This window comes from Lepus europaeus, chromosome 18 (assembly GCF_033115175.1).
Source record: "Lepus europaeus isolate LE1 chromosome 18, mLepTim1.pri, whole genome shotgun sequence".
Classification (NCBI taxonomy): domain Eukaryota; kingdom Metazoa; phylum Chordata; class Mammalia; order Lagomorpha; family Leporidae; genus Lepus; species Lepus europaeus.
In genome coordinates this window covers 17,343,396-17,356,233 of record NC_084844.1, presented here as the reverse complement: position 1 = coordinate 17,356,233, position 12,838 = coordinate 17,343,396, and the positions used below count along the sequence as shown (strand labels likewise).

The window sequence follows — 12,838 nt, the reverse complement described above, 5'->3', positions numbered from 1 at the left end:
GACCAGGGTTTTAGATCCAGGGCCCTGACTAGCATCCCAGGCCCACGCGTCGGGTGGGAGCCGGGGTCTGTCCCAGTGCGTGATTACCACATACGCCTCTCTCGCTCCTGAGGCCCCGAAGCCCTACGCCGGGCTTTGCAGCTCCCTGCTATGCCACCTGCCACCCCCGGAACTCATTCGCTCTCCCCTGTTAGTGACTCAGGCCCTGGCTTATCAGGATGGCGACAGTGCAGGCCAGCGAGGGAGGAGGCCCACAGCCCTGGGGGCCCTGAGTTCACAGCACCCAAGGGTGGCCGCGGAGCCCTGTGTCCCCTCCCAGGTGCTCTGGGCTCCCTCTAGGAACAGAGAGGACCACGTGGACGGCCTTTCCGACTTCTTCCAGCTCGGATTGGCTGAGTTCCTTCTCCTGCCCGTCCTTACCACGTGGATTAAGGGGGTTAAGGTTGGGGGCTGGAGCCAAGGAGAGGTGGGGGTCCACCGGGAAAGAGGCTGTGGCCCTCCCTGGGGAGGCACGAGGGCAGGACAGGAGGCTGGGGGCAGCCATGTCTGCCAGCTTTGTGTGTCCCGCAGGAGTCCCGGCCATGGGAGGAGCCAGGGGAGAGGGAAGCCGGGAGCGGAGGGGCACTAAAGGGGGACATCCCCGGCAGGGAAAGGGGCCAAGAGCAGCTCCAGGGGAGGGTGGGGGTGCACAGCGCAGCCTCCGAGTTAGTGGGGCTGTTTTACAGCGAGAAGGCTGCTCACTTCCGAGCCTGGGTTGAGGTCAGAACTGGGAACCGGAGCCCCCACTCTCCCAGGGTGCTTGCACCACCGGGGTAGGTGCATCAGGGGGTGCTTCCAGGAGGAGGTGGCTCTCCTTCATGGCAGCCTCTGCCCTCAGAGGGGCTACCGTGTCAGAGCCCGCCTGCCTCCTCCCTCCGTACCCCTGCCCCAGCCCGAGGCACCCTCCTGCCTGACCCTGTCCCATCCTCTCTCGGAGCCCACCCTCCAGTGGCTCCCTGGGGACAAGTCTGTGCCCCTAGCTGGGCCTGCCAGGATCCTGTGGGCCCGGCCTGGCCAGCCCGGGTAAGCGCGCTCCACTCCGGACCCCTCCAGCTACTCAGCCAGCCCCAGCCCCAGCATTTGCAGGCTTTGGTGCCTGGGCGTGAGCCGCTGGATCTGGGTTCCAGTTCTGCCTCCAGCTGCATCGCTTGGCACTGGCCATCTCGGGCAGGGTGGGTGGGGCGTGGGGCCAGGTGCTCCCTCTACAGGCCCAGGAAAGGCACTGGGAGGGGTGTGTGGGGCCCCTCGGCGTGGGGCCCGCCTCCTGAGGCGGGGCCATCACCCCTTCACTCACTGCCGTGGGACTCCCGGCTTCTCCTTCTGCCACCTCGGCTTCAAAGGCGGAGGACAAGGTTCCAAAAATACCCGTTTTCCCGTGAGCCTCCGGAGGACTGCTGGCTCAGCAGCTGAAGGCAAGGAGGTCGCTTCCTCCCCGTAGCCGCTCCCACCAGCCGGGCCGGGCCTGTGTCCTGCGGGAGCACCTCGGCTGCTGTGAGAAGGCTGGGCCGTGCCAGGGCAGGGGCTGCTCCCCTCATCCCCCCAGCAGCCCTGCGGGGAGGGGCCGAGGGACTGTCCCGATTCTTACGTAAGGCTGTGTCAGCGCAGCTCGCAGACGACCATCATACAAATACCAGCTCACGGCACACGCCAGGTGCCGTCCCCAGCACCCTGCCTGTTAACTAAAAATACCCGAGCACAGAGAGGGAGCCGTGCGTGAGACGCTGCGGCTACAGAGGACAAAGCTGCACGTTCAGTGACTTCCCCGAGTCGCTCGATGGCGCGGGCTGGTGCCAGGATTTGAACCCAGGCTTCCTGTCCATGGCAGAGACCCCAGACTCCCTGGCCCCTCAGCGGCCCCCTCCCCTGGGGGACCGGATCCCTGACCTGCAGCTCAAAGACCCAGCAGCCTCTTTGCCAGCTGCGCAGAGACACAGGCCTGCAGGCAGAGAGGGCGGGGGAGCTTGGCCCCATGTCCCCGCCCGCAAGCTTCCGGCAGAGGCCCGGCTGCCGGACTTTTTGGGGGTGGGGAACAGGCCTCCCACCCTCACTCTAGCACCTCCCTCTGGTCCTGTTTCTGCCAGCAGAGGCAGCCCCCAGGCTGACACAGTCCCAGGGAAGGGGACGACAGGAGAGGCATGTGGCCGGGGCCACTCACACAGCATGGCCGGCCTCTGGCAGGGCTGCAGGCCCAGGGACCTGGGGCTTGGGCCTGCAGGGAGGGAGGCCCCGTGGGGCTGGCTCTGGCCTCCACTTCTCCCCCGGCGCTGGAGCCGGAGTGGACTCACGGAGCGTGTCATCCCTCGGTCTCCTCCCTGTGGAGGAGGGCCTGGTTCACCCCCCAGACGGCAGGGACCGCGTGCTCCAGGAAGCTGGACCCGAAGTGGCCCTGGGATAGGGGATGCTCTCTTCCGCAGCTGCACTGTGGACACCCAGGCCAGGCGGCCCTGCGCCGTCCCAGGGGGAGGGGCGGACACACAGACGCCCAGCCGCTCTTCCGTCACTGACCGCCCTCTCTTTCCAGACAACGGCTACCGGGAGTGCCTGGCCAATGGCAGCTGGGCCGCCCGCGTGAATTACTCGGCCTGCCAGGAGATTCTCAACGAGGAGGTGAGGCTGAGCCCGGAGGGGCTGTCCTGGTGACGGGTGGGTGGGTCAGAGCTGTTTGCCTGCGATGGGGCCGTTCGGGGCAGGGAGCCCCAGGCTGGGGCGGAGACCCCGCCGAGGAGAGCTGAGTGGGAGCCGGAGCTGTTGGCCGGGCCTGGCACTGTGGAGTGAGGGCTGCGCTTCGGGGGTGCCCGGCAAAGGCTGAGCCAGCCAGGTGCTGGGCGGACTCTGGGCGGGCCCTGGCTCACCCTCCGCAGGCTGCCCGACCTCCGGCCACTGGCTCAGTGCCAAGCCTCTTCCTGGTGCTGTTTAGCTGGGTGGGAAGGTTCCCTGCATGCACGGCCAAGGGCTTCCCGGCATCCCCGACCCCAGAGAGCAGACGTGTGGTCCACCTGCAGCTCCAGGCTCTGACCTAAGCAGGGACAGGCCTGGGCTGCTGAGCACCCACGCACTGAGCCAGCCTGGGCCGTCCTTGGCTGGGGGCTCTGGGCTTGGGTGGGGGCTGGGGCTCCTTCCCTGGCACAGAGCAGAGGAGGCAGGAGGAAAGGAATGGGGAGTGGGGCCCGCTCAGAGAGGCAGGGGGCTCCTGGCCAAGGGTGGGCCTGGCTAAGGCAGGAAGTGTTCAGCCTCCACTGTATCTGCCTGGTGCTGGGTCCCTGGAGCCGGAGGCAGACTCGGTGGCCTCCAGCTGAAGGCCAGGCCCCCGACCTCTGCCCCACCCCGGAGGGCAAGCGTCCACCCCTTCCTGGGACATCAGCAAAGCCGGAGATGCCACAGCTGCTCCCAGCCTCCCCGCTGCACTGAGCGGAGTCTCCTGATTGTCAGAGCCCAGGGCCTCGTGCGTCCTCATCTCTGCTCCCACCTAAGCCCCCTCCCCCAGAGGGCTGATGGGGGACACTCACAGCCCCCGTCTCCCCCAACATCCTTCAGGGACCCAGGGACAGGAGGTCAGCTGCCCTCAGCCCTCCCTTCCCCCTGCCCTGCCCAGGGCGGGGGTCTCTGCCTCTGGCCACCAGCAGGGCTGGGGCGAGCCGGGGTTGGGGGCGTCGCTCACTGCCCCATCTTCGGCAGTGCAGTGGGAACAGCAGGGACTTTGGGGACAGACAGTCTGGGGTTGGAGTCTGACCCGGTGCTTCCGTGCTGTGCGACCTTGACTAGGTAACTACGGCCCGGGCCCCCACGGGAGCTGACAGTAACTCAGGTCTCTGTCCTGGCAGGCCGGAGGGCGGCGCTGATGCGCATCTCGCCTGGGAGGGCAGGTGCGCATCTGTGACTCAGCCCATCGGCCCACCTCTGCCCACGAGGCTGCCCCGTGCTGGCCTGGCTGCCTACGCTCAGGGGTTACCTTATGGGCCAGGCGCCTGCGGGCTCCCTGGCCCTTCCAGAGCTGTAAGGAGGAACGCGCCCATGCCTGCCCTGAGTCCTAATTAGGCAGCAGTGCCCTGGGCTGTGACAGATGGAGGAGTCACAGACATCTACCCGTGAAATGGGACGTGTGAGGGCACCCGGAGGCCAGGTGCCCGCGGAGACCTGCGTGCAGCAGGCACCACCATGTGGTCCTCCTTGGGGACGGCACGCAGCCCCTGGCGCCACACTGCACCAGCCCTCACACACTGTCTCCCGTCACTGCAGTGACCTGCCATGCTGTCCCCAGCTCCCCCCCAACACTTACACACACCCTGCTCCCCTCCCCTCTCTGCTGGCACGTCCTGGGAGGACACATGCTGATGGCGCGTATAAGGGACTCTGGGTATCCAGGCTTGTGGCCTGGGTTCAAGGCTGGGGTGGGGGCAGGGAGGTTGGACCAGGGCCCGTGGAGCAGGAAGGCGCCCAGCAGTCACCCGGGCTGCTTGCTGACCTGCAGCACCTGCCCAAGAGCTGGCTTTGTTTTGGTTTTTAAGATTTATTTATTTATTTGAAAGGCAGAGTACAGGGGGCGGTGGCGGGCAGAGAGAGAAAGAGAGATCGGTCTTCCATCTGCTGGTTCACGCCCCAAATGGCCACAGTGACTGGGATGGCCCAGGCCGAAGCCAGGAGCCCAGAGCGTCTTCCAGGTCTCCCACATGGGTGCAGGGTCCAAGCACTTGAGCCGTCCTTTGTTGCTTTCCCAGGCGCATTAGCAGGGAGCTGGATCAGAAGTGGAGCAGCCGGCGGCTTTGCCAGCTGCACCCCAAGAGCCCGCTTTCCTCAGGACTCCCAGGCTCCTCGGTGTGGGAGTCACTGGGTCACGACCCCTGGAGGAGCGAGGGGCTGCGGTGTTGGCTGTGGGGTGCGGGTGAGCAGGGTGCAGTGGTGATCTCAGGCCGTCACTGCCACTCGGGACGAGGCTCCGGCCTTCAGGATCTGCCATTTGTCATGGCAGTGGAGATGCCCCATCCACGTTGGAGCACCCGGGTTTGACACCTGGCTCCGGCTCCTGACGGCTCCAGTAACCGAGTTCCTGCCACCTACATGGGTGCCCTGGGTTGAGTCTGCAGCTCCTGGCTTCAGCTCTGCCCAGTCCTTGGCACTGGCCACCTGCCAGGGCACGCCAGCTTCCTCTTGGCGGTCACGACCGCCTCTCGGGGTGCTGCTGTCTCTCCGATAATGGGCCAGGTCTCGAGTTGTCACTGGGAATTTCTCAGTGTCGCTGGATGCCTCTGTCCCTCGGGCTGAGTGTTGGTGCAGCTGTAACAGAGCACCAGGCACCGGGTGACGTACGACAAACAGAAGTGCACTGGCTCCCAGCTCTGGAGGCTGGAAAGTGCGAGGTCAAGGGGCCAGAAGCGAGGAGTGGGGAGAGCAAGCGAGAGAGCAAGTGAGAGAGAGAGTGTGCCCAGGAGCCACTGAGCACAGTTTCCCCCGGGCACCCACGCCCCCAGTAACCGCACCGGTCCATCCGGGAGCCCTCACCGCCTCAGCATCTCTGAGTGGTCCCAGCTGTCCACGCCTCCACGCTGGGGGTCAGGTTTCCAGTGCACACACTGAGCCCCTGGTGGTGGCCACCTCTCAGGGTGACGCTCCCCGGCAGTCTCCACGGGGTCTCGGCCTCTCAGCTCACCTCGGGCTGATGCGGGCAGGCGAGAGACAGCTGGACCCCAGCCCAGACCCGGCAACTTTGAGCCTCCCCTTTGGCCTGCATGGAAACAGGCCCCATGAGACCCCCCTGTCTCCTCCTCCCCCACCCTGAGCTCTCCAGAGATCCTGGGCTCCGTGTGGAGCCAGAGCTGCCCAGAGGGCGCCTTGGTTTTCACTCCCTGCTCATCACCCATGGGTGTCCCAGCGGCCTGGCCAGTTACCCAGCCTCTTCACGGGAGGTCCAGGGGTGAGGGCCAAGTCTCCCATGTCACTACAGCACCTGGTGCAGTGCTCAGCATTCAGTAGGTGCCTAATAAATACACACACACACACACAAACGAAGAGCCTGATATGCAGCTGGGGCGCCGCGCTGTTCTCAGCTCCACAGCTGCGATCACCCAAGGGCTTCTCAGCACGGCTTTGTGGGAAATTTAATAAAAGGAAATGAAGCCCCAGCCGCAGACAGGCTGCGCTTGTGCCGTCTTCCCAGGCTCCGGCCTGTGGCGTCTGCCGCCGCCCGCCGCGTCTCACACCTGCCTCCGTTTACACCTCACCGGGCCTGGAAGCCGCTGTCCCCAAACCCAGGGGCTGGACCCGGGCTCCCCGGGGGAAGGGGTGCGTCAGGGTGGGGAGCGCAGATGAGGGGTGCTGGCCTTGTTCCCGGGTGAGCGTGGGCCTCCATTCCCCAGGCGGAATCAGGGAGGGCTGGGCCCGACCTGTGTGGCCAGCCGCGACAGCTGCAGGGTCTGTCAGCGCGCGGAAGGTCCCTGGGGGCAGGAGCTCCGTGGCGGCTCTGCAGGCCTGCACAGGGCCCTGCAGGGACCCGGACCTCTGCCTTGTCATCCCCATCCTCATCCCCACCCTGAGCCTGCGAAGCGCAAGGGAGGGAGGCGCCGCTGGGGGCCCCTCCTCACCGTGGCTGCCTGCCAGCCCTTATCTGGGCATCTAGAAAGGGGGTGGCGACTGCTTCGGGAGGTGGGCGTCTGCAGAGAGCTGGGGGCCAGTCCGTCCGGCGCTGGGGGACAGGGACCTGTTGTCAGCCTTGGAGTCCTGGGCCGTGCATGGGAGGAAGAGGCGGTTTTGGAATCGGGTGCCATCAAGTGGTCACCACAGCTTGGGGTCACTCTTCCTGCCCAGTGAGTCACCATCACCTTCGGGCTCCTGCCCCGGCTCGCGCTGCGACAGCAACAGACGGCAAACCTGTGCACGAGGGCCGCGGCGTCCTTCCTGGCACTGGAGGTGGCCGGGATTTGGGGGGTGACTCGGCTCAGAGTGTGTGGAGGGCAGAAGTCCACAGGTGGGTGCCTCTGCCCCCTGCGGTGCCACCTGGTGTTTGGGCTGCAAGGACACAGAGGCAGTTGCTTGTGTGGACGCGAAGCAGGCACGGGGGCTGCGAGGAGCTGCGGCTAAAAGCCCGGAGCATCCACAGAGGCAGCGCTGCTCTGGGCGTGACGCAGCAGGGGCTCAGGAAGGGGCGGTGACCATTGTGTGCCAACACCCCCACCCCATGCTGTCCTGGGGGAGCTGCCCCCGCCCACCAGTGCTGGGCCTCACCTCTGCTCCTCTCTCCGCCTTAGAAGAAGAGCAAGGTGCACTACCATGTGGCCGTCATCATCAACTACCTGGGCCACTGTGTCTCCCTGGTGGCCCTCCTGGTGGCCTTTGTCCTCTTTCTGCGGCTCAGGTGAGGAGGCCTGGGCATGCTCTCCTGCTCCCTGGGGGCCCTGAGCAGAGTGGGGAAGAGGCGGGGTGGCAGCGTCACAGGCGCCTCGGGTCTCCCAGATCCCCTGGCAGGACTACCTCTGCCCCCTCGGTGATGGCCACTGGTGTGGAGCTGGGGAGGGACAAGGCCCAGGCTCACCTCTGTCACCCACACCCAGGCTGGGCTGCTCCCATGTCGGGGGCCAGGCAGGTGGCGGCCCCCTCCAGGTTGAATGTGCCTGGGTCCCGGCCCTACTGCCAAGGGTGCAGGTGGCGGGGCCAGCCAGGGATGGGGACAGATGGGTGCTGGAGCTGAGCAGCAGGGCTGGGGAGGGACTTCCTGCGGGAGTCGTCTGACTCTCACTCCAGGAATGGCGTGGAGCGGCAGGACCGCTGCTGGGGGTGGGGCTCCCCAGGAAATGTTGGGCTCCGCCCCCAGGAGCTTCCATCTGGGTGGCGAGAGGGTGTCTTGAGGCCACCTCCCTGGGTGACCCGGCCCTGCTCCGAGCCTCAGTCTCCCCGACCGCGCCTCTGGGCGGAGCGATGCCGGAGCCCAGCCCTCACGCTGCCTCTCCCGCTGCCGGCGCCGGCGCCACAGGAGCATCCGGTGCCTGAGGAACATCATCCACTGGAACCTCATCTCGGCCTTCATCCTGCGCAACGCCACGTGGTTCGTGGTCCAGCTCACCATGAGCCCCGAGGTCCACCAGAGCAACGTGGTGCGTGCCGGGGGCCGAGCCCGCGTCAGAGGAAGGGCCGTGGGCAGGGCTGCCCTGCAGAGCAGGCTCCTGGGGAGAACCCCGTGCTGCCCGGGGCGGGACGAGGCCCGGGCCCAGGCTGTGGTGCTATCACTGGCCGCACTGCCCCCAGCTCATCACCGTCTTGGTGGGGGGGGCGGGCAGGGCTGGTGCAGATTGGTGACAGCCGCCTACAACTACTTCCACGTGACCAACTTCTTCTGGATGTTCGGCGAGGGCTGCTACCTGCACACAGCCATCGTGCTCACCTACTCCACCGACCGCCTGCGCAAGTGGATGTTCGTCTGCATCGGCTGGGGTGAGCCCTGCCCCCCCTGCCGGCCCCCGCAGCCCCAGCCGAGGGGCTCCCTGACGGCCCGTCTCTCCCCTAGGTGTGCCTTTCCCCATCATTGTGGCCTGGGCCATTGGCAAGCTGTACTACGACAATGAGAAGTAAGTTGCCACCTCCCCTTGCTGACCCCCGATTCAGGCAGCTCACCCAGCTCCACCCATCGCCCCAGGGCCAGGGGTGGGGGTTGGGGGTGGGGCTTTGCAGGCTCCCCTGCCGGGACCTCGGCTTCTGCAGCTATGGAGGGAGAGTGGGCAGCTGGACTCGCTCTCAGGCTCTCTCCCAGGACACTGCCTGAGGCAGGGCGGGGCGGGCAGGGTCCAGGCCCCTGTATCCGTGCGAAGCTTTACCAAGAGCAGTCGTGGAGCCAGCCTGCCCAGGATGGTGGCTGCATCACCGAATGGCAGTAGAGCATTGGGCTAATGACTGCCACCTGCCTCCGTTTGCACATCCATAAAAGGGGCATCTACTCGCGCCTGCCTACAAGGGTTGTTGTGGGGGTGACACTAATTAACATAAACAGCGTTTAGAACAGTGCTGGGAGACATGTTTCTGTTAATATGAAGACCGGTCTTACCAAGAGTCCATGGATTTCACGGGAAGTAACCCAGATGGCCTTGGGGCTCGTTCCAGCGCAGCAGCTCCACGGATCTTCATAAAGTAGGCGCCGGTGTCCCCACCCCCGACGGTGGGCTCCGACGCACCTGGCAAGCTTTGAAGAGCACCCATGGGGTGGGCGTTGGGTGCAGTGGTTAAGGCACCCTCGGGACACCGACGCCCGTGTCTGAGAGCCTGGAGTAGAGTCCCAGCTTCCTGTTACTGTGCACCCTGGAGGCAGCAGGTGATGGCTCAGTGGTTAGAGCCCCTGCCACCCACATGGGAGACCAGGATGGAGTTCCAGGCTCCTGGCTTCCGCCTGGCCATTGTCGGCATTCAGGGAGTGAACCAGCGGATGGGAGATCGCTGTCTCTGTGCCTGCCTGGGCTCCGCCCCAGAAAGTTAGACGTAACAGGTTGGGGGGTTGCGGGAGGCTGGGCGCTGGGATTTTTGGAAAACTGATGCCAGTGCACAGCCCAGGTTTGAGAACCACAGGGAGAGGTGGCCAAGGTGGACGAGCTGGCTCGGGGGGAGGGGGGGCAGATCTCTGCCGCAGGAGCACCTAGGTCCAGGTGGCCTCCATCCCCGGCCCCTCTGCTTCCCCACAGGGGTGGGGAGAAGGCAGCTCAGCCCCACTGGGCTCGACAAGGGGCCTGCAAAGTTACCTGCTGGTTTTGTGAGGATGATACCTCCCAACACAGGCTCAGTACCCACTGTGTCTGCGCAGCTGATGGGAGTGGGGGGGGGGGGGTCTCAGCCGGGAGCCAACTGCAGGGAGACACAGCCAGGGGCCTGCGTCCCAGGGCAGGAGCAGGGGGGAGTAAACAGCCCAGGAGGTGGTGCCAGTGCCTGCAGGTGAGCAGGGCGTGCGTGGTCTTCGCGGGCGGAGGAAGAGTGTCTGAGTGGCCCCACCTAGTGGTGGGATGCAGACACTGCAGCAGAAGGGATCTGGAGTGTGCAGGCTCAAAGGCCAGACCATTTGACCTACCCGGAGCTTTTTTGAAAACTTGAGTTTTGTAGCCAACTTTTAAAAAACCAGGCGCTTTCATGAAAAAAAAGCCCATTTGCGGTTTTTGGAAGCATCATGAGATGCCCATTGTGGATCTGCATGCGCACAAGGACACGGGAGCTCGTAGGAGGGAGATTTCGGGAAATGCAGAGCAGCTGTGCCTCTTGCCCAGGTGGTGCCTGTGGCGTGTCCCCTCTAGGTGGTTCAGGCCGCAGCCCCTTGGAGTCAGAGATTGCTGGGCGGGGCGGGGGGGAAGACGCCCTCCCTCCCTCCCCAGCAGCCCCCAGTGGGAGTGCTCAGCTACAGCAGGGGGCCACGGGGCAGAGCTGAGGAAGCCGGGGTGGTTGGGCCTCCCTGCTGTACTGCTTGTCTCCCGTTTGACTTCTGCCCATGGAGGGTGCTGTCCATTCTACAGACAGGATCACTGAGGCCCTGCAGTGGGATCAGGTGGCTTGACCTGCCGCCAGGGTTGAAATGGGGGCACCCCCCTCCTGGCTTTTAGCCCCAGCCCTGCCCTGGCCAAGCACCGTCCCTCCCTGTGCTACTGGAGTGAACTCAGGTGGCCCTGCCCTCTCTGGCCCTCTAGGTGCTGGTTTGGCAAAAGGCCGGGGGTGTACACCGACTACATCTACCAAGGGCCCATGATCTTGGTCCTGCTGGTAAGAGCCGGGGCGAGGGCAGGGGCCAGGGCACAGCAGGGAGGGGTGACCCCGCTCCCCGCCGACGGGAGAGGGGCTGCCCCAGGAGGGGAGGTGCCAGCATGAATGAGGTGGAAAGAGAACAGCAGGGAGGGGCCAAGGCCAGAGGGGCCGGCCAGCCCCCACCTCCCAGCCCCCCCCACTCCCACTGCAGATCAATTTCATCTTCCTCTTCAACATCGTCCGAATCCTCATGACCAAACTCCGGGCATCCACCACGTCTGAGACCATCCAGTACAGGTACGTGGTCCCCGCCTCCCCGCCCCCACGCCGGCCATCCTCCTGGGCGGGGCCTGACTCGGCCGCCCTCGCCCGACCCCAGGAAGGCTGTGAAGGCCACACTGGTGCTGCTGCCGCTGCTGGGCATCACCTACATGCTGTTCTTCGTCCACCCCGGCGAGGACGAGGTCTCCCGCGTCGTCTTCATCTATTTCAACTCCTTCCTGGAATCCTTCCAGGTACGGCCTCGGAGCCCTCGCTCAGGAAGCTGGGGACAGGAAGGGGGCGCCCCAGGGCCTTTGACCGGCCTTCCCTCTCCTCCCCAGGGCTTCTTCGTGTCCGTGTTCTACTGCTTCCTCAACAGTGAGGTGAGGACCAGCGCCCTGGCTCCGGATGGCTGAGGGTCCCTAATACTGCCCGCTCCGCCCCTGCTCTTGCTGTCAGCGGCAGTGGGCACAGGGGGCCGGAAGCTGGGGTTTCAGGCTCGCCCACAAGCCCTGGGCCAGGGGCCACGTGTGAGTTGAAGGTGGGCATTCTATGTGGCAAAGGCCAGATGGCGCCTTTGTAAGGATTAGAGGTGCCCCTTCCTTGGGACCCCTGGGAAAGCTGTCCCAACAAATATGGAAATCGGCAGTGGCGCCCCCGCCCATGGGCCCCTGTGTCCTGCACACCTGGACAGCTGCTCATGGCAACCCAGGGGAGGGTGGGGGTCCTGAGCTCTCGGCTCAGGTGTCATATGCTGCCCCCTGCCCACAGGTCCGCTCTGCCATCCGGAAGAGGTGGCACCGGTGGCAGGACAAGCACTCGATCCGTGCCCGCGTGGCCCGCGCCATGTCCATCCCCACCTCCCCCACCCGCGTCAGCTTCCACAGCATCAAGCAGTCCACAGCGCTCTGAGCTGCAGGGCCACCGAACGGCCCCCGGACATCTGTGGCTGGGAGTGTGATGGCCAGGCCTGCCGACCCCTGTCTGTGGAGCCACCAGCACATCCCTGCGGACAGCCTGGGAGGGCCCAGGACCACCCTGCCCCAGCCAGCAGCTCTAGGCTCACAATGGCAAATTGACCCATAGGACTGGGCTGGGCCCCGATCCTCCCTGTGGAATGGGAACAGGAATGGGGGCTGGAGACCCCACAGTGGGAGCTGCTTTCTCCCAGAGCACAGACTGGCCCCCGCCCACTGGAGGCCCAAGTATGTGGGTGGGTGGGGGCTTTGTTGCCCCAGGGCATCATGGGAAACTCTCAGGACAGCTCCAATGACCATGATGACAGCTCTCTGGGTCCCAGTGATGCCTCTGGACAGGGAACCAAGGCCACGAGGTCAGGAGCCCTGGAGACATCGTTAGAAGCTGGGTGACGTGGTCGGGCTGCATTGCCAGAAGTCCCTCCCAGGCCACCCAATGGTCACTGACACTGTGGCACTTTCTCCAGAAATGCCCTGCCCTGCTGCTCTAGGGCATTTGCTGCCCTGCAGGCCGTGGCACCCCCAGCTCCTGTCACCTCCCGGCCCTGGTGGCTCTCCTCTCATGAGATGATGGGGGACAGTCATGGTGGGCCCCAGCCAAGGCCAGCCCTCCTTTGAGGCAGGCAGAAGGCCCTGGGGGCCCTCGCAGCCACCCGCTCTGGGGCAGGCTTGTGAGCTGGGCAAAAGCAGGTGTGGGGCCCCTCTGCCGAGTGCCCTGGTACGCAGTGGCTCTGGGGACACCCAGAGACCAGTGCTGGCTTTCCCACCGCATGCGGGCTGGCCCAGCCTCTACCCACCCAAACGTGCCAAGGGGTTGGGCAGCCCGAGCAGGTCTCTGGGCAGGGGGCTCTTGGGGTGAAGATGTT

At 65.4% G+C, this 12,838-nt stretch overlaps 1 protein-coding gene across 1 annotated transcript in view; it reads left to right on the top strand.

Annotated features, from left to right (window-relative positions):
- Nucleotides 1-11,907, top strand: part of CRHR1 (corticotropin releasing hormone receptor 1) — a 34,192-nt gene extending 22,285 nt beyond the window's left edge. Inside the window, exons 5-14 of the mRNA XM_062175044.1 lie at nt 2,561-2,646; nt 7,278-7,384; nt 8,000-8,120; nt 8,304-8,457; nt 8,531-8,591; nt 10,680-10,752; nt 10,946-11,031; nt 11,114-11,249; nt 11,337-11,378; nt 11,767-11,907. Coding sequence (XP_062031028.1) covers nt 2,561-2,646; nt 7,278-7,384; nt 8,000-8,120; nt 8,304-8,457; nt 8,531-8,591; nt 10,680-10,752; nt 10,946-11,031; nt 11,114-11,249; nt 11,337-11,378; nt 11,767-11,907 — 1,007 coding nt within the window. The remainder of the gene's footprint in view (nt 1-2,560; nt 2,647-7,277; nt 7,385-7,999; nt 8,121-8,303; nt 8,458-8,530; nt 8,592-10,679; nt 10,753-10,945; nt 11,032-11,113; nt 11,250-11,336; nt 11,379-11,766) is intronic.
- The last annotated feature ends 931 nt before the right edge of the window (nt 11,908-12,838 follow it).